Here is a 19534-nt window from a genome sequence, read left to right as displayed (position 1 = left end):
TCCACCACACTCCAGACGTCAAGATGTCACAAGCGATGATAACAGCTCCGCATAAACACATCACATCATGGCATTGGCACGCTAATGTCAGATCTTGTTCCCCGCTCGTTCCGTCTGTGTTCAGCTCCGATGGAACAAGGTCTTGGACCGTCGTTTCAGGGCGAGCAACGGCGCCTCTCCACCAGGGCTCGGCAGCTGCATGAAACGGGGCCACACAATTGTTCAGCTTGCAAGTGATTTTCCCCATCATTAGAGTTTGAGGCTTACACAGATACAGCAGGTCGTGCCAAGGAACGAAGTACATGATTCAATGCCCTTTGACGAGCTGCCATTGTCAGACACGCACGCACACCCCAATCTATTCGACAAGAGTAGCTGGAACTATCTTCCCTGCGAGTTCACGGCCAACACCTGAAACCCGTACAAGATAATCTATCATCGACTCGCTGCCAAGCCGAGAGTGTCCGCACCTGTCACAGCCGAATCTGTACGCCGCCTTGCGTGGGCCAGACCAAGGCCTAGTTGCCGTAAACGGTCCAGAGTGGGCTTCCGACTCGATGTACTTCTTTTCGTAGTATCGACCAACGAGAACCCATTGCAGAAGCTTGGGGTAAACCCTTGTTGCTTCCACGACAGATCTAACGACCTTTCCACCATGTCTGTCGGTGGCAATGTAAGATAGTCGAGCGCCATGACGGACAAGTAGTTTGAATGATTTCGAGGCACCGATATAGCCAGCAAACATCAATGCCGAACCCTTGTCACACCACTCACGCTCAAAATCGAAGCCAGAGTTGAGAAGCTGCTCCAAGAGACCAGTATTCTCCATCCGAATAGCCATGCATCCCGCGCTGAGCCCTGAATCAGGCTGAAAGTTGGCGACCTGAGAACGACATTCCCTCGGGACACGTCGCAGGACGGCCTTGAGACCCGAGAGGGAGGGCGTTTGAATCATCAACTTAATCAGAAACGACGGTTCGTTCTCTGCAAGTCGGTAAAAGTCAAACTCCCCGTTCAGAGCGTACGTCCTCGAGACGGAACTCCCGCTGATCACGGTCGACAGCACACTCGGATTGCCCAGCATGGTGCTGTAAGGATTCAAGCCCAGGCCAGTCAGCTCTTGCAGCAAGTTCAGGTCGGATCCGGCACTTCGGAAATCCATGCCATCAAAGGTTTGAGGATCGCCGCCGTACTTGATCAAGCTGCGGATCATCTCAATGTTGCCGACAACGGCTGCTTGACCCAGTGGCGTTGTCCCCTCAAAGTCTCTAGCGTTGGGGTCAGCCCCTGCTTCCAGGAGTAGGTCTACCATCGGTGGAAGATCGTAGTCGGCAGCTGAGTGAAGGGGCGTCAACAGTTCCGTGTCTCGAGCGTTGACGTCTGCGCCGTGAGAGATGAGCATCCGAGCCATGTTATAAAAGGGTGCAGAGTCAGCGTCAAGAGAGTCGTCTCTCGCACAGCTTTGGACCAGCACATGCAAGGCGGTGGAATGGCTGCCTCCATAATACACCGATCCCATGTGAACCTTACTACGCGCATTCAGGACGAAGCGTAGGAGCCTCTTTGTAGTATCTTGTTCATCTGCCGAGTCAGACAGGCCCGGAAGTCCTGATTTCTCCACCAACGCCCTATCTTTGTTAGCAATGGCCTCCATCCCTAGTAGAAACACTTACCAATACTCATCGGCATGAGCTACTAGGTGGTCGATGAAGATCTTGAGAACCTTCTCCTGGTGCCCGAAATCCGGCCCCCCGATAGTTTGCTGGTACTGGCAAATGGCATGGATCGGCGGTTGTGAGAGATGAAACCACAACCTGCCTTCAGCCAGATACGCATCCAGACACTTCTCAATGAAAGAATACACCTTCTTGGGCGCAGTGAAGATGTTGAGCTGGAGCAGTTTTTGAATATGGAGACAGCCCTGAAGGAGAGCATTGTACCCATTCGGCCAGTGTTCCTTGCAACCAGCCACAAAGCCCGTGAATCCGAGCTCCAAGAGTTCGACCATGGGAGAAATGAGGGCCTGCGATGCCGTGTAGCTGAGAAGAGTGCACCCATCACAGGGCAGGATGGCAGACTCCAACTCTTCCCTGGAAATATGGTTGAGAAGGGAAGAAAACAAGCCGCCTGAACTCGGTCGGTGACGGCCGATGGTGTCTGCTATCATGTTGCCAAGTTTTCTCTGCTCCAACAACCGGGTGCTTTCAGGAGTTCGGCCGTGGAATGGACGAGAGACCAGCTCTTGAACATCAAGACCTGTAGAGTCCGGGTTAAGCACCGAAATGCCATAATCCTGCTCCCGCTCTTCCTCAGGATCCAGAAGTGAGTCCTTCAGATATTCAACCACCTCCGCGTTGCCCCTTAAAATGGCCCAGAAAAGCGGCGACCTCCCAGATGAATCCGTAGCTGTCAAGTCTGCCCCGAACTTGGACAGTACCTTGATGCACTCCAGGGATCCAGCCTTGGCGGCCAGATGGGCGGGTGATAGTCCATTCTTAGGGGTGGTTGCGTCAATCTCATCCATCAAAGGTGTTGCCAAGATGAGGGTCTCCAAGATGTCGCGATGGCTGTTTGCCGCAGCAATTTGAAGGGCGTTGTAGGTGACCCCGTCTTCCCCTTCGTAGATGCACTTCCAGTCCAAGTCATCTTCCCTCTCGATGATCTCCTCCAACACAACAACCTGGCCATTTTGACACGCAGCGATCACGGCATTGTATCCATCAGAAGCAGCCAAACCCGGATCTGCGCCATGGGTGAGCAGCGCACAAGCTATCTCGCTTTTGTGTTGAGAGATTGCCTCCGTCAACATGGACCAGTGGAATGACACTCCTCTTGACCCATCTTTGCCCGACACATTCTTGGGCAGTCGATTAGGATCCATTCCACGCTCGATCAGCTTAGCTATGACTGCCACAGCGAACGGGGTATCCAGGAGAACGTGGAGTTTGTCAAAGGTTTCGAATTGACGAGCTACCACTTCCTTTGGTCTGGACCTGCTGAGCAATGTTCGTACCATTGCAAGGTCCACGTCGTCTAGCAACACAGCCTCGAACAGCGATACACCGAGGAGCTGATCCCACGTACGATGTACGTTAATTCCGGTGTTGACGAGTAATCTGACAAGGTTGGATAGCTTATGGTGCACTGCCTGCTGCAGCAGCATCACAGCGGGAAAGGATAGCGCGAACGGGTTCGGGCCATCCAGATTTAGGGACGGTAAACATGACGGTGGTGACGCCGAAGCGTCCAAAATGGACGTGATGAAAGGATACTGCCAGCCTTGCCAGTATGGCTGACTGTCTGTTTTTTTCGCCTCTGCGATGTATTGAATCGCACACTTGCCAGTCTCCCTTTCATAGTCGGCAAGGACACCGTGCTCGACTAGACATCGGACCGCCAGGTTAATAAAGCCGGACAGGAAATACAGAGAGGAAGGATGAGCGGTGGTGCCAGTTCCAGATAGCAGCGGAAGAATGCTGTCGCAGAATCGAACCCAGAGGTGACGGTTGGCTATGTCTCGCGATTTCAGAATCTCGGGTGTAAGAAGCCTCTCGTAGTCTTCCCGCTTGATGTTGGGGAAGCATGACGGGTGCGCCGTCGGAACAGAAAATGCACCATACCGACCAGCAGTGAGCTTTGTGTTGGTGATGATAGTCTCGACCACTGTAGTCCCATCAGAGAACTGCCAAGGCAACTCTCGGCATTTATCCAGAACCACGTCCAAAAGCTCGGTTGAAGCAGACAAGTTGAGGTACTTGAGCAAGAATCTGTTGATCTTGATTGCCTCGGGGATGAGCTCAAACACCTTTTTGACGAGATTCGCGTCACCCCATTGAACGGCATACTCAGCAAGCTGCTCGTTTCCTTTCAAGGAGATGTTTTCTTGACAAGCATCCAACATGAAACGAGCGGCTAATGGGGCAGGCTTCCGTAACCCTCTAGGGGGCTGTGCAAGAGTATCGATAAAGGCAAAGGATGCCACCAGAGGAGTGAAGCCAAAGCGATCTTTCGTGCGTAGATTCTCATCCCTGCGTGGATCATGTTCCCAAAGCCACTTGAGGAGAGCGACATCGTTTGTAAATGCACAAAGGTGCCAGATTGTGCGTCCATCCATGTCTGTATCAGTCGTTGAAGCGCCGTGGTCCAGCACCAGCTTTGAAAGAGCTGAAAGATCTTCGACAACCATGATTGGTGTTCGCTTGTTGGAGTCTCTTACCCCCATATCTGCTCCAGAAGCGATGAGAATGTCCATGATCTCAAGCTGCGAGCCTTCGGTAGCCGTGTGAAGAATAGTGCCAGCAAGCCCATTCTTGCCAAATGGTAGGTTAGGATCAAATCTCGGGTCGCTGGTGAGGCGCTCGATCAGAGTCACATCAAAATCCAGCACCGCATTGCGTGTAACTTCGGCAATATGATGGTCGTCCAAAGTGGTGATCTTGCCGGACTCCTCCGAGAAAGAGAACTTGATGTTGGCGTGCTTCATAAGCTGAGACACCGTCCTCTGGAGCTCTCCATACTCCACCGTCTCGTTCACGATGTCGGCCAATGTCAAGTTAACCAATGTCAAGTCGTAAACAAAGGTGAGCAGGCGTGCAAATCTCGCCTTGTGAAAGAGACCACGCATCACCAGCGTCTCTCGTTGCATGAGCTCGAGAAAAGCGCCATCCAGTTTGCTTCCTCCCTTCATGATGCGGGTGAAGATGGCCTCATGCTTGGTCGTCATCGCAACCCAAAAGGCCAGGCCTGCAAGCGATACCTCATCCGCGTTCTTCCAGTTATACTTGTAGGTACAGTCAGCACCTTCATCGAGAAGGTGAAGGATGGTGGCTGCTCGTTCCACGTCGGAGTCTCCGCCAACAAGCAAAGAACCCCATGACTCCGGCTCAGCGCGTGTTGCAAGAACCTTGGTGCCCATAAGAGCGCAAAACAGAGGAGTGCCGAGAATGCTGGTCTGATTGATGTCCGCACCCATAGAGAGGAGGTCTCTGCAGAGATTCGGCAAGCCAAGCGCGGCAGCGATGTGAAGTGACGACACTGATCCATCGCACAGGGCATCTGTGAGCTCCAACAACAGTCTCGGTGAAAGCGCCAAGGGTCCCAAGGCTCTTGGGAATGTCTCTCTGGCGTATTCCAAAACCCACTGCACAAAGCTGTACGATCTTTGAATCCGGAAGAGAGAGCACACCTGTGGCCGCAGCTTCTGCCAGTACCTCTCAGCATATTCAGGCCAACGCGTCGCTGCTGTTCGATAGTTTGTTGTGATCCGACGTGATTGCACCAACGCAATCTCTTTGTTGTACTCTGCCGGTTCGCGATCGTTGTCGGAAGAGTTGAGTATTGTCAGCCAAGCAGAAACCTCCTCAGCGCTCGGCTCAGTTTCGTCGCGTGTCTGTACTGGAGATTCGACCATCTCAGTGTCAACATTTTTTGTCATGAGCCGAGGGATCGAGTTGGAACCCAAAATGGAGAACTGCAGCGCAATATCTTGGAGGGATTCCGACGATCCAAGAACAAAACCAAGCTTGGAGCGATTGTCCAGGAGAGATGATCTGGCAGCTTTGAGACCATCCGGAGTCGCATAGGTGTGGACAGACTGAATAGCGCTAATCAACATCTCACATCCGTCCAACAGCGGCCACTCGGTGGTCTCGGTAACAGGCATGTCATTCTCGCTGTTTTCGCCCAGCTCGACGATGAGCGACTCAAGACTGAAAAGAGCACCAGCGAGAAGCCTCAGTTCAACGATCAACGGTTTCAGGTCACTCTTTAGCGGTGATCCTTCTCTCAGGCGAGTGCTGATGCTCGCGCAGGCAGCGAGTGTCGACTCCTTCAGCTCGCTGATGCGCTTCAGCATGGTTGATTGTGTCGGAGACATTTTGCAAAACACTGCGCGATAGTTAGAGACTATTCAATCGAGTACCATGTGAGATTCACGCACGTCTTTGTAGCAAGTCTCACTCAGCAGACTGGTATTTGTGTTGGGCCAAGTGAATGCAAGTCTGGCCGCAAGCCGCTGGGAGTCCAAGCACCAAGAGCTCAGGATGGTATCGCCCACGAAGCCAGGAGGCAATGAAATCTCAATGCCCAAAAATGGGCATGGCTGGATTTAGTGAGCAAATAAAGTGCACAGCAATAGAGTCGGAAGCTCAAGAGTCGATTATCGTGTCCGGGAGTGCTGATACTAGGCGATATAAGGATGCGACAAGAAAACAGGTCGCCAGATGAGATCCAGAGAGATCATCTATAGGAAAAGATATAGACTAACGTTTCAGAGATGAAAGAAACATTACCCCAGATTCATCGGGAAGATCAGAGTAAGAAAGCGCGCCTCCGTGATGGTTGAGAGGGTGAAATTGTGTGAAGCCGTTGGTCGGTTTGGCATCCTCTCCAAATGTCATCAACGCGGGCAGGGGAACGAACAGAGGGGCGCTCGGACCATCCAGTGCGAGGTTACTCATTCACTGCCCAGACGGTGATGAGATATTGCCTTGGAGAGCGGAGAATAACGTTTACATGCGTATCAGGTCTTTACAGTGAATCACAGGATCAAGGTGACCCGTTAAATCACTGTCTCCTCTTTTCTCCTTAAAATTTCCTCCAGTCAATGGGCAGCTTTAATAAGCCACACTCTCAAACACAGTGTATATTCACCTCGCCAAGGGTGCAGTTTCAAGGCACCAGCCGCAATGAACCACAACTGACGTTACAATCAACAAAAACCATTCATGCTATAAAGATATCGAGAATATGACTATGCAATTGTTTGTGGCTAGTATAGCATTTAGTTAATGTCCCATTCAAACTCCAAACTCCAACCCAAGTTGTCAGGAGTTGACAGCTGTAATCATGACAGTTTTCTGAACCAAGCTCCCATTATCCCCATGTTCCGCCGCCACCACCGCCTCTACCTCCCTTCCTCTGCGCACTCAAACGCCAGTCATCCTCGTTTGCAAACTTGTTGTACAGTGGCTGGATCCTCTCTGCCTTCTTCCTCTTGCTCAGTCTATCCGTTGGTGCAACCTTGAAGAATGTCGGCGCAGCCTCCACGAGCCACTTTGGCTCGATGCTCGTCGTGCAATGCATGTACTCCTTGGTCGTCAACACAAGCTCATGGTAAATCACCCACTCAGCCTGCTTGCCAAACAGGGCTGAGCTTGGGTGCAGGTATACAGGTGTACCCTCTGTCAGCGTCTTGTATCCCTCCTGCGGGTCCTTGCGCGCCGCGTTGCGGAAGAAGCCTGCGCAGAGAGCACGGCGCACCTTCTCGGTTGCGCGTCCGCACGAGGCGATAGGATGTTTGTACCGATCCATGATCTTAACGATTTGGTCACGAACATCCTTTGCACGACGCATGGAACGCGCCTGGATAAAGTTCTCAAAGCACCAGGGGGCTGAGTATCCGCTGTGCTTCCACGAGTTGTACACGTTCAGCAGGGTGAGGTGGTCGCCATGAGGGTCGTGGAACTTTGCCTTCTTCTGGTCGGCTTGTGACTGCTTCTCCTTGGGGCGATAAAACACGGTCGAGATATTGAGCATGGAAACAATGCTGAGCACTTCTTCGGCGCACTCGAGCTCAACGGCAGCGATGAGGACCTTGGCAAGGGAGGGCTCCATGGGGAAGTCGGCCATCTTTCTGCCCAGCCGAGTCAAGAGGCCTTCATCATCCAGAGCGCTGAGCGCGTACAGCTCCTCCAGCGCAGTAAGCATAGTGTTGATCGGAGGGGGGTCCATAAAGTCGAAATGCAGCAGGTCGTTGATGCCCATAGCCTTGAGCATTAGAATCGTCGTAGACAAATTCTGTCGCTGAATTTCAGGGATGGTAGTCGGCAACATCTCTGACTGATACGCAGCTTCTGTGTACAATCGGAAACACTTTCCGGGACCGGTTCGGCCAGCTCTGCCAGATCTTTGGTTCGCCTGGGCCTGTGAAATAGGGGTAACCACCAGAGAATCCATTCCCAGCTTGGGATCGTATGCGTTCTGCTTCACGAAACCGGGGTCCACGACGTAGTAAATCTCATCGATGGTGATCGAGGTCTCGGCAATGTTGGTAGCGATAACGACCTTGCGGCTTCCAGGAGGCGCTGGCTCAAAAATTCGACTCTGCATCTCGGTAGGAAGCGATGCGTAAACAGGGAGAATGATGAGTTCAGGCACGTTAGGCCCCAACGCCTTCATTCTCTCATACAGGACCTCGCAAGCTGTGTCGATTTCTTCTTGACCTGTCAAGAACAGCAGAATGTCACCCTTGGGCTCGGTAAGGTGAATCTGCATGACCGTGACCAGAGCCGCATCCAAGTAATCAGATTCGGGCTCCCTGGAGTAGAGGACCTCGACAGGGAATGTTCGGCCGGGAATGGTGAAAATTGGGCATTCGTTAAAGTAAGCCGAGAACTTGTCGGCATCTAGAGTCGCAGATGTGACAATAACCTTCATGTCAGGTCGTCGTTTGAGGGTCTTCTTCAGCAAAGCAAAGAGCACATCGGTGGCAATAGTACGCTCGTGAGCCTCGTCAAGCATGATACACGAGTATCTTGACAGGTCTGGATCAACGAGAATCTCACGTTGAAGCATACCATCCGTCATGTACTTGATCTTGGTGGCCGGGCTGGTGCAGTCTTCGAAACGGATCGTGTAGCCAACTTCTTCTCCAAGCTTGCAGCCAACTTCTTCGGCGACTCGCTTGGCGACTGACATGGCAGCGACACGACGAGGCTGGGTGCAGCCGATCATGCCATCATTAGCAAAACCAGCTTCAGCCAGGTATTGTGTCAGCTGTGTTGTCTTTCCGGAACCTGTCTCTCCGACAACAATCAAGATCTGGTTCTCCTGAACGGCCTTGATGAGTTGACTTCGGAAGACAAAGACGGGCAGCGACTCTCGTTGCTCCTTGATGCTCAGGTTTGTACGCTTGCCCAGGGACTGGCCCTTTGGAATGACGGCCTTTTTCCATTCGGGAACCTCTTCTGACTGTTGGTTCTTTCTCGCGTTCCTGAGGTCGCTAGCAAATTGTCGCTTGTCGGGGTCTGCCATAGGATCCTGCCACGCCGTAGAAAGATTCTCCTTAGGCTCTTCCTTAGCAGCAACTTCAGCTTCCTGTCGCTTCAGTTCCTTTCGCTCCTTGGACAAGGCAGTTCCCGACATGGCTGCTCGGTTCATGGAGCCGTCTGGTGCCTTGACGACTCGAATTGGTGACAGTTCAAGCGATTGCTTGGTTTGGCCAGCCAGGAAAGGAGGCTCCTCCTCGCGCACTTCAATGTCGACATCCTCTTCCAGCTCCATTTCGCCATCACCGCGTAACGTCGCGTTGTAGTCTTCCTCCAGGTCGGGGTAGTCAGAAGCCTTGGCTACTCCTGATGCGATCAACTGTCTTATCTCCCACCTCTCTGGTGAGGTCATTCTCTTCTTTTGTCGCCGGGGTGGTCCCAAGTTGTCTCGTGGCCCGGCTGATGGGTCTACGAAGCCATTTCTTGCTCCTCCTCCCAGTGCTTCCATGTTGGCGCCAGTCGTCATGCGAGCTTGCGGTTCCAGATCTTGACCAGTTTCTTGATCAACGTCCTTCATCGACAACCCAACTCTACTCCCTTCGATGCTTGTAACCTTCACCCAGACCTGTTGTCCTCGTGTCAAGAGATCAGAAGGGTGACTGACTCGCTGCCCAGCAACCATGCGCGAGACGTGGACCAAACCGTCGACTTTGCCCCTAACATTATGCAGGTTGACAAAGGCGCCAAAGTCTTTGATACCTGTGACATGTCCCTCGTAGACCTTGTGTAATTGCGGCGCATCATCCATCTCGAGCGCTGGAGCATTGCGGAAGCGGTCGTCGTCGTCGTCGTCGTATCGTCGGCGACCTCGTCGGTCCTTGCGCGAATCGCGATAGCCATCTCGCCAGTCTTCGTCGCCTCGTTCTTGCGACCGTGATCGCGATCGGTATTTGTCTCGCCTGCGCCGGTCTCTCGAGCGCGATCGGTCTCTCCTCCTGCGCCTTGAATCTTTCTGGTCGTCCTCAGGGCTTCGACTCCGTTTCCTCGCGCTCTTGTCCTTTTTCGCCTTTCCTTCCAAGCCTTCGAGAAGCGCCAGGGTATCATCGATCGCATCGGCTCCACCGTCAGGTACGGGGTCCTTGTCCGGCAGCGCAAGCCCGCTAAAGACTTTTTCCTTCTCCTCGAGCGTTCGCGTGTGGTGGTGTTCTTCGTCTTGGGCGCCGTTCTTGCCCTTGAACTTTGGGTGCATAGCCAGGACAAGGCGGTCAAGGCTCTCGACTAAACTGGGCGGAAAGTCCGGGGCGATGCCCGCGAGTCTCTCGCGGAACTCGTTGAAGGAGCTGCATTCTAGACGCTGCGCGATCAGGAACTCAGCCAAGGTTTTGTCGCCGACGCCGACGTGATTCTGGAGTTCCGACGTGACCTTTGACACGAGCGACAAAAGCTCGAGGTTCAAAAGGTCGTCCATGTTACAAAAGAGAAACCGATCCTGCGACCTGGCAGGATGGTTCAGCAATGTAAAGTGAAGGTGCACGGGAAAAGTTGTAGGAATCTGACCGTGGCAAAAGGTCGGCTCACCTTGGCGGATTTCGGTGAGGCTCGGTGAGTGTTGGTCACCCTGTACCCCAGCTTTTGTCATGCAATGGGCGCCGTTTTATGTGTACCAGATCAATAAAGGAGACATTTACATACTTGAGGCTCTCTTCTGCCTTTCGAATCGGCGTGATTGTATCCCATGGCTTTTTTGTTCTTCCAAATCGCTATAGATATATTCTTAGTCCATTAGTCTATATAGAATCAATAGATTCTGCTTTGAGGCGATCTCACTAAGGCACCTCTCTCTTTTGTTTCACAAACTACCTTAGTACTAAGACAGGTATGAAAAAGCAGACAAGATCGTAATTAATATGGGATATATAAGAAAAAGAAATATAAACAATTCAAAACATTATCTCCTCCCTTCTATTAATTAGCAGCTACCCCCCAGTTGCTGCTTGTGTGCAAGGGTTCCTGCTGTCATGCTTCGATAGGTGACAACTCCAGTTGCAAACGGCAAAAAGAGTGGACAATGGTGGATTTAAACCACCTGAGTTGGACGAACAGGGAATCGAACCCTGGACCACTCCCAGAGGCGAAGATCTTTGAGAAGAAAATTGCTAAGGGAGTATTATACCACTAAACCATTCGCCCGGAAAGAAAGGATAAGGTACAATGGTGGGATGGAACCACCACGGCTGGACGAACAGGGAATCGAACCCTGGACCACTCCCAAACACTTGAATCATTCAGATGAATCATGCTAAGGGAGTATTATACCACTAAACCATTCGCCCTTGAAGGGATTTGATGGGTGCAACCTTTCGGATGCGCGGCCATGAGGGGATCGTGTTGCGCTTCGATGTTCGCGATCTCACGGAATGCGTCAATAGTGTGTCAAAGAAACGTTGCATCAGACGAGCAGAGATAAAGCTTGAGAACCTGCATTTCAAACCTTGTTTAATCTACTCACTCCCTATCGTCCTGGCAATGTCCGGCCTAAACCCAGCTGTATAAGTCAGTTGGGTGACGTACACCGGAGGAGTTGCGCACCGAATCTGACAGGCTCAACCCTACAAGGCAGTCCCCGTTTGACAATCCCAGCCAATGACTCGATAATGGAAGCCTGGCCTAGTCTCACAAGGAAAAAAAGGACGAAGCCGCAAGATAATTCTACTGCGCTCCGTTGGATGCTGTGGCTGTAACTGTTGGTGGGGTTAACTGATGTCGCCCTGGGTGTCCAATCGTGAGGCCTCGAGACCTGGCCCATTACGCAAGCCCCTCGCTTGACTCCTCACCCCAGAGAACGCCACCAGGTGACCTGCTGCAGAGCAAGAGAGGTACGTACCTGAGCTTCGGCGTCATCGCCAGCCGCCTCAGCCTCAGAGTTCCCGAGCAGTCACACGCCCTCACTCCCTCTTCCTCCCTCCATCAAAGCCAAAGCTCACGCGATAATTCAACCTCTAAAGAACATCCGTTTTCCTTTGAGATTTTCCATTTTCTAGACTCCCTCTAGAGCTTCACCTTTCTCCTCTGCAGCCATGTGCTCCGCCGACATCTTCCTCGCTTTCCTCGCCGTCCTCTTCCCCCCACTGCCTGGTAAGTCGCCTCCATCGCCAAGTCGCATGCATCATTGCGCATCAGACACAACATTCGCTAACTCTTCGTTTTCAGTCTGGGTCAAGTGCGGAATCTGCAGCGCAGACTCGCTCATCAACATTCTGCTCTGCGTCCTCGGATACATCCCGGGCCTCCTCCATGCCTGGTACATCATCGCCAAATTCCCCGAGCCGCCCTACGAGTACGAGGCCGTCCCCAATGATCGCGAGGGCGGCCGTGTTACCTACGTCTACGTCCAATGCCCGCAGGGTCACCACCAGACTCAGAACCAGCAGCCTAAGCCGCAGCCTCAACCTCAGAACGGTGGCAACAACATGAACTACGGCACGCAAAACGCCTCCGCTTCAAGCCAGGCCCGACCCGCCCCTCAGCAGCAGGGTGTCACGGATGCTGGCGAGGGCAGCTCTGATAACCACGGTGTCCCCCCGTCGTATGCCGAGGTCGTCGCTGGAGACCACAAGATTCAGTCGAGGGATTAGATGCTCAACTGGATATCGAATTGAAAGGGTTGACGGGGTGACTTGCAAAGCCCATCTCTGTCGCCACACAAGTAACTTGAGCCGCTTTTGCAGAGCGGCCCTCAACAATCAAGCGGGTCCTCAACCAAGGATCTCAGGTGAGATGGCCGAGTTGGTTATGGCGTCAGGTTAAGGTCACCTTAACAACCTACAATTCCTGATGGAGCAATCCTCCTGGGTTCGAGTCCCAGTCTCATCAGATCATTTCTTTTTTTGCGTCTCTCCACGATTTTTGTTTTAGTTGCAAGTTTTGTGGGCGTGGCTGGGAGCCTGGCTGTGTAAGAATTGTGTGGTTGTGGGAACCTCGGAAATGATGCCCACGAACACAGAAGTCTCTTTTTCCCTCGACGGGAATTATAATAGGAGTTCAGGGGCATGGATCTTGTGTTTTGCACTGGAGGACTTATAAGGATTGTTGGCGTTGGACTCGATTTTGGACGAAGCACATGTACCTTTCGCACAGTTTATTGTGCTCAGACTTAAATTCCATTGATTCAAGATCTCGGTAGGCCGTCGTCTATCTTGGCTAACTCGTGAGAGTATATAATCCATGATATGGCCCATATTCGGTCCAATAGGCTTCCTTTCTAGCCCTCCTTTGCACCTGCGGCGTGCTGCTTCTCCTCTGCATCCGGATCATGGATGGACGGCGCTGGACGGTCCGAATCCCTAGGCTCCTTGTAGCCTCGCATCAACTCCTGAGGGAGATACGTATAGAACGAAGGGACGATGATGTCGACCGACTTGACGAATCTCAAACCAGCGTCCAGCTCGTAGATGGTTGCGGTGGCCTTCATGCCCGGCGCCATACACTCCAAGATGTTGTCGTCAAAGAATAGTGTCATGGTTTCCTCGGCGATGGGCCAGGGGAAAACGGGCGTCTCCCAGTCATCCTCGATGGTGCCCTGCTTGAAGATGGCCTTTCCGACAGGAACGTGCTCGAATGGGTTGTCGCCGATGACAAGTGACTTGACTCGCTTGATCATGTCTTCGCTCGGGCGAAACACCTCGACAAGCTCGATAGTGCAGGTAAACTCTCTCTCGAGTTTGGGTTCCTTGGTGCAGATACGCCCAAACAGCTCTGGCTCGTCCATCAAGGCGATGGCTGAGAAGAAGACGGACTTGGGGTCGAAATCATCTGGGCGCTTGTACTGTTGAAAGGCCCATGCCTCTTCGGCGGTTTCTGCGGGACAGAAGAGATCCGCAGCAGCAAGGTTGAAGTTTCCAGGCAGGGAGGTATAGAGCTGTCGAACCATGGGCCATTCGACGCAAGCTGTGTCGCATACCCGCAGAGCGGCCTTGACATCGTCTTCATACTCTGGGCACACATCGTGATGAAGGATATACCGGAGAAAGTTGATCACGGTGTCGATGCCCGTCATCATTCTTCCGTGCTCAAAGGACGTCAGCTGTACAAGAGCAACAGAGATGAAGCCAGCGGCAACACCAGCAAAATCGACAGTCCACGCATCATCATCACCGTTGTAGAATCTGCCACCAGCTGCCGTGGTCCCGTACACAATGTCAGTCGCAGTCGCCTCGCGACGCTCAGCAGGAGTCAGGTCCTTCAAGTCCTGACGGCCAAGGCCACCAAAGGCGCCGGGGTTGCAGTCGACACCGCCGAGGAAGAGATACTCGTTGAAGTAAAGAGTGCGGTCGCCCTGGAGACGACGGCGCGAGCGGAAGCGCTGGATGCAAGACTGGATGCGCCTGAGAGGTGTCAGCAATGGAACTTTGGAAGGGTGCTGAGCGTAAGCGATCTCACTCTGTGAATGGAATGTACCTCCGGGCACGTTAGCTTCTCATTCGACAAAAATACTGCATTCACGATAACTTACGAGGAATAGATCTCGTTCTTTTCCTCCTTGGCTTCATCAGGGGTCATGGGCGGATCAGCGAAATACTCTAAGCCTGCGTCAGCTTACACTCTATCACCAAGCGTGTGGGTAAGGCTGTAGCATACCTTCGAAGCCATTGCCGCGATTTTTGGGCAGTGCAGTAGGACCCCGGTTTATCAAGGTCTTTCTGCCCCTTCTGCCCTTTCCCGGCTTTGCGATTCCCTGCAGTGAGGCTGGCAAGGCGGGTGGTGGACTAAGGTCGGTCTCTGGCGCCTCGGATTTTTCGTCCTCCACTGCGGAGGGTGGCTCAGGCTGAGGTGGTGGAGACGGCATTCTGAGCGATGTGCGAGCGGTGAAGATGTTGCGATGGTCAAGAGAGAAACGGGTTGGTGTTGAGGATCTGGGGTGCTCTTGACTGTGATTCACTGACGAATTTGAGAGAGGAGATGATGAGCACGAAGAGGAAGAGGGATGGTTAAAAAACTGGAATTTGAATAACAAAAATGAAGTAGGTAGCTACTCAATACATTAGGGAAGTCTCATCATTTGGTCAAGTTTGCGCGGCAGCTGGCGATAGCTGGCTCGCAGCGGCTGTTTGCTATGCACATGGCAAGCAAATGGGAAGCTGCAGGACATGGTATCTATCTATCGGCATTTCTTAGTAGACACCGAAACACTGCTCTCGATATGTATTACTGTCCATGAATGTATTTGATCCTCAACTCCTGGAGGAGATGTAGTTTGTAGTCGGTGTAACCATAGAGACTTCAAGGAAATCAACTCACAGCAAGCAAGCCGGTGCAAAAATCCAAGACCCGTTACTCAAGCCAAGTTCAAGACTATCGCCTGATAGCTTGAGGCTAGGTGCATATCTAGTGCTCTCTCAACTCCGTTTGCTATCTGCACCCAGCCTCTTCACGGCTCCCGGCTTGAAGAAGCAAGCGCCCGTAATACCCGCCCTACCCTGGTGCCTCAGCAACTCCATCAGCCAATATCACATCGATACTTCTGAGGCTCAGTAGCTTTAGTCCGCAAAGTCTGCACGGCACTTTGATAACAAGGCAACCAGTGCGGGGTCGGAGTTGGGTCCAACGGTAGGGCTCAAAGCAAGGCTGATTTTCACGATAGCTTCTCCCCCCTCCCCGTCTCAAGGCGGGGCTGGATGTTGTTTGTATTGCACATTGGACACACCTTCAAGATACACCGCAAACCAGACCAAGAAGATTTCGGAAAACACGGAACGGCCCATCCCGGCCAAGAAAGGCGCCGGATGCTTCATTGGAGCTCGTCGTGAGCCTGCCGTTGCGAGCGAAAAGCACCAGTTGATGATGTGATTCGCCAAAGGGGGCTGGGCGTCGAGGTCAGTTGACGATGATCACGGGCGGTCTAGGGCTGCCGGGCCAAGCTCAACACTCCCAATAGGAACCTGGATGAATGGTGACGGTGAGACCTGAGTCTCTGAGTTGTACGACTTGTTGTTTGTGTGATTGCACGTTTGTAGCTGAATACGAATTTCACAACCTTGTCAAGTGGCCCAACCCAACTCAGGAGTTTCGCACGTGGGCGGACATTTCAGCAGAGCCCGGTATATGGGGCTATGATGTAACTGCCCAGCCTTCATTTCATGATGCACGGGCTAGTTGGGAAAAAAACGAAGACCAGGAAAAAAACGTGCAACGCTGCACTGCATGTACGGGTCTCAATGTGATTCCCGACGGGTTGGTTTGGCATGTTGGACTGGGTCGCATTAAGGATGACGTGACGAATCCTTCTTGATTATTCTCAAAAGTCCCCTGCTCTCATCTAAATTGCCTATAACAAGCAACTTCGAGTTGATTGTGAGACTAGGATCAAGTGGCTGGCTAGTCCCGTGAAGGCTCTGTTTCAAGAGGTGCGAAACATACCAAAGACTCCTAGGACAACGCACAACCAACATAGACAACGCATATGATACCCCATCTTCTGGATACCTTGTGTCCCTTGCATAATAAAACACCATGCCAGTTGCTCCGGACTGGACTGGCGATGGGAGGCGACGTGTAACCAACCAACCCGGTCACTGTTGTCTACGGTGAGACAGAGATGATGTGGTCGCCTTGCTTCTAGCGGCTGCACGAGCCCGCCCTAGGCGCACTTTCACGGCTCCCCCTTTCGCAGAGACGTCGAGAGCGAGTCTGCCCAGCGGGTTCCGGAGGCGGCTCAGGCCGGGGTGAGCCCCCGTCTCCCCTGGGTCGCCTTCTGACAGGCCTGACGTTGGTGTGGCTCAGCGGCTGCCGCAGCTTGAGGCGGCGCACGCGCTCTGGCTCTGGATAGGATACGACGCCGGACTCTGGCGCTTCATTTGGGTGAATCAGACATTGCCGCCATGGTCTGTCCCGGAGTGATTTGCTTGTCCAAGGGGGGCTTCGTTATCGGTCTCGCCATCGCCTTTCGCCTGCTCGCACTTTCTAGGGACCGTGGGAGGTACCGCCTCCACCTGGGCTGGCTGGCGACTTGGCTGTGTACCTAGGGCAAGCGTCTTACTGGGCTGTTGTTGATGATTTGATGTGATTGCTTGGGAGCGGAATTTGGATGGCCTTGTCCTGTGCCTGTGCCTGTGCCTGCCTAGCCACAATCCCCCTCTTTCACATTTTCCCCCATCTTCTGTTAGTCGACGGGGACGGGGGTGGACATTCCAGTATAAACTCCAAAGAGACTCCGCCGTGATCACTGACCTTCCTGTCTCCCCTAGTCTATCCTACAATACCGCGTCTCGCCAGCCGCCGTTTGAAGAATATTATTTGCTGGTTTTGCGCCGCCATCCTCCAATTTCCCACCTCGCTCCGTCGCATCCGCCACCAAGAAAGGCAATTCGCAAGGTTGACCTTGACCTTGGCTCTCACCGATTTAAAAATTGGATAGAAAAAGTCGCCACTCGCGCGCTCCCTCGCTACCCTCGGGCCATCCTAAGCCTTCCTCCCTCGACTCGACTCGACGTCAAGGAACGAAACGGATCTGACCCTCCCACCGCCGCTGGAGCCCACAGAACAAACACACACGCACACGAGACTCGGCCTTGACGTGTCGCACCTTGTCAAAACCGGGGGCTGATCCTGCGCTGATCTGCAATCGAAATCCCTTCTTTTTTTGGCCTGCCGCGCCCCTGACTTTTACGAGTCTGGGTTTTCCCTTGTTGTTCCTTTTTTCGTTTATCTTGGGACCTCGTTGATCCTACCTATACAAGAAGGGAGTCAGCGTCAGCGGCCAAACTTTCTGTCCCAGTATCCATCTCTCCACTCCGTCACAGTCAGAAATACGCTACGCTTTGCCTTGCGCCGAGAACCTAGCGACAGTCTTCCTTCGCCTTGCTAGCCTTCGAGCTTCAGCCTCTTTCAGTTCAACGCACTCGCCATTGCTCGTCATCCTACTCGTACTGGTCAGCTCACCGCTCTCGCTCGACTTTTGTCGGTGCTTAAAGCCCGCCTACGTCTGTCGCTTCTGGTTGCTGCCTGTTTCTTGTCTTCTTGACTTGACTCCCGTCGCTTGGTCTGGTCTATCTTTGCTATCGCTACACCGACTGCCGGCGCGCACCCACCGCCACAACCCCCATCATCAAGATGGGATCCAAAGGAATGCCTAATCGCCACGAGCTTCGCGACTACAACTACGCTGTCGCCGGCCAGTGAGTATTCAGATGCCCTTGCGCTTTTTATGCGCTGCACCTAGCCCCCTGTCTTGTCCTGCTGCTCTTGTCGCTTCGCGCCTCGTCGCGCATCGCGCATTTGCGTCACAATGCCTCGGTCCCCCGCCGCACTACAAAGGCTGACCTTGCTCCTCCAGTGCCGGCACGCTCTGTACTCCCAATGGCGAGCTCTTTATCAAGCCCTGTACCCAGTCCGAGATTGATTTCTACCAGTCTGCCACTCGAAGGCACCCCGAATTCGCCGAGATCATGCCCTTGTTCATGGGCTCCCTGATGCTGAGCGACCCCGCTGACTCAACAATTGACGAAGCTGTTGCCGGTGTTATTTCCCAAAGTGGAGATGTCAAGACGTCCAAGGAGGAGATTGTCGCCTCTGTCCGCCAGCAAGTCGCCGAGGCCGCCGCGCAACCGCCCAAGGACACTGTTACTTGGGTCCCTAGTAAGGACAACAAGATCAAGACCGACAAGGCGGTTGTGCTAGACAATGCGACGTATGGGTTCAAGAGCCCCAACATTCTCGACGTCAAGCTTGGCGTCCGGCTATGGGCTGATGACGCCCCTCTACAGAAGAAGCAGCGCTTCGACAAGATCTCGGCCGAGACCACCCATGGCAGCTTGGGATTTCGTATTGCAGGCATGCGAGTCTATCGTGGATCAGATGATGCTACTGAGCTGGATGAAGAGGATTACAAGATCTACGACAAGGATTATGGCCGAATGGTTGTCAACAAGGATAATGTCGTGGACGAGTTCCGAAATTTCATCTTCAACAAGGCCGCCGGAATCGATGAGGATCTTGGAAAGGCTGTCTGCGCCGCCTTTGTACGGGACCTGCAGAGGGTTGAGGAAGTGCTCTCAAGTCATGAGAGCCGTATGTACTCATCCTCGCTCCTGTTCATCTTTGAGGGTGACGGCGAGGCCCTACGGAGTGCTATTGAGGAGAACAATGCGCTAATCGATGCGGAGGCTGGCATCGGCCAAGCGGCTCGAACTACCAAGAGGGTTGATAGTGGCATCGCTCTGGACGACGACGACGAGCTGGACGAGGACTCAGACCTCGAGGCTTCGTTGCCGCAGATTTATGGCCTGAAGCTCATTGACTTTGCTCACGCCGAATGGACGCCCGGCCAGGGACCTGACGAGAACTCACTGACTGGCGTAAGAAGTCTGCTCCGCATCTTTGAGGAGATGGGACAATAACCTTAGACGCTCACGCCTTTGACGACATGATGACAAGAAACGATTCGTTTTACCGGCCGAAGGAAAATGGGGAAAACAAAGAGAGCATTTGCTAGACGGAACGAACGACTGGAACCCCGATACCCATGTGTGATGGATCGAATGGAACATGTA

At 53.0% G+C, this 19534-nt stretch overlaps 5 protein-coding genes and 3 non-coding genes across 8 annotated transcripts; 3 read left to right on the top strand and 5 right to left on the bottom strand.

Annotated features, from left to right (window-relative positions):
* Positions 1 to 358: 358 nt before the first annotated feature.
* Positions 359 to 5854, bottom strand: LRP88_03593 (ankyrin repeat-containing domain protein; the record flags this gene model as incomplete). The annotated part of the gene is made up of 2 exons (XM_083240207.1): positions 359 to 1460; positions 1674 to 5854. 2 exons carry the CDS (start codon positions 5852 to 5854, stop codon positions 359 to 361), a joined length of 5283 nt encoding a protein of 1760 aa, XP_083103497.1.
* A 1019-nt stretch (positions 5855 to 6873) lies between these two features.
* On the bottom strand, positions 6874 to 10455 carry LRP88_03592 (P-loop containing nucleoside triphosphate hydrolase protein; the record flags this gene model as incomplete). Its single annotated transcript, XM_083240206.1, has 1 exon — positions 6874 to 10455. One exon carries the CDS (start codon positions 10453 to 10455, stop codon positions 6874 to 6876), a length of 3582 nt encoding a protein of 1193 aa, XP_083103496.1.
* Positions 10456 to 11079: 624 nt separating this feature from the next.
* On the bottom strand, positions 11080 to 11177 carry LRP88_03591. Its single transcript has one exon. It is a non-coding gene; the product is annotated as a tRNA-Ala (tRNA).
* A 45-nt stretch (positions 11178 to 11222) lies between these two features.
* LRP88_03590 lies at positions 11223 to 11320 on the bottom strand. Its single transcript has one exon. It is a non-coding gene; the product is annotated as a tRNA-Ala (tRNA).
* Positions 11321 to 12064: 744 nt separating this feature from the next.
* Positions 12065 to 12622, top strand: LRP88_03589 (YqaE/Pmp3 family membrane protein; the record flags this gene model as incomplete). The annotated part of the gene is made up of 2 exons (XM_083240205.1): positions 12065 to 12122; positions 12198 to 12622. The coding sequence occupies 2 exons, from the start codon at positions 12065 to 12067 to the stop codon at positions 12620 to 12622; spliced, it is 483 nt and encodes a 160-aa protein (XP_083103495.1).
* A 136-nt stretch (positions 12623 to 12758) lies between these two features.
* LRP88_03588 lies at positions 12759 to 12860 on the top strand. The gene has a single exon. It is a non-coding gene; the product is annotated as a tRNA-Leu (tRNA).
* A 388-nt stretch (positions 12861 to 13248) lies between these two features.
* On the bottom strand, positions 13249 to 14832 carry LRP88_03587 (Argonaute complex, subunit Arb1; the record flags this gene model as incomplete). The annotated part of the gene is made up of 3 exons (XM_083240204.1): positions 13249 to 14371; positions 14500 to 14566; positions 14625 to 14832. 3 exons carry the CDS (start codon positions 14830 to 14832, stop codon positions 13249 to 13251), a joined length of 1398 nt encoding a protein of 465 aa, XP_083103494.1.
* Positions 14833 to 18095: 3263 nt separating this feature from the next.
* On the top strand, positions 18096 to 19381 carry LRP88_03586 (inositol polyphosphate multikinase; the record flags this gene model as incomplete). Its single annotated transcript, XM_083240203.1, has 2 exons — positions 18096 to 18160; positions 18319 to 19381. The coding sequence occupies 2 exons, from the start codon at positions 18096 to 18098 to the stop codon at positions 19379 to 19381; spliced, it is 1128 nt and encodes a 375-aa protein (XP_083103493.1).
* Positions 19382 to 19534: the final 153 nt, after the last annotated feature.

The sequence above is a fragment of the Fusarium phalaenopsidis genome (genome assembly GCF_050370095.1).
Source record: "Fusarium phalaenopsidis strain FUZ10S chromosome Unknown contig_32288, whole genome shotgun sequence".
Taxonomy (NCBI): Eukaryota; Fungi; Ascomycota; class Sordariomycetes; order Hypocreales; family Nectriaceae; genus Fusarium; species Fusarium phalaenopsidis.
Note: the sequence above shows the minus strand (reverse complement) of the source record. Positions and strands in the feature narration are given on the sequence as shown.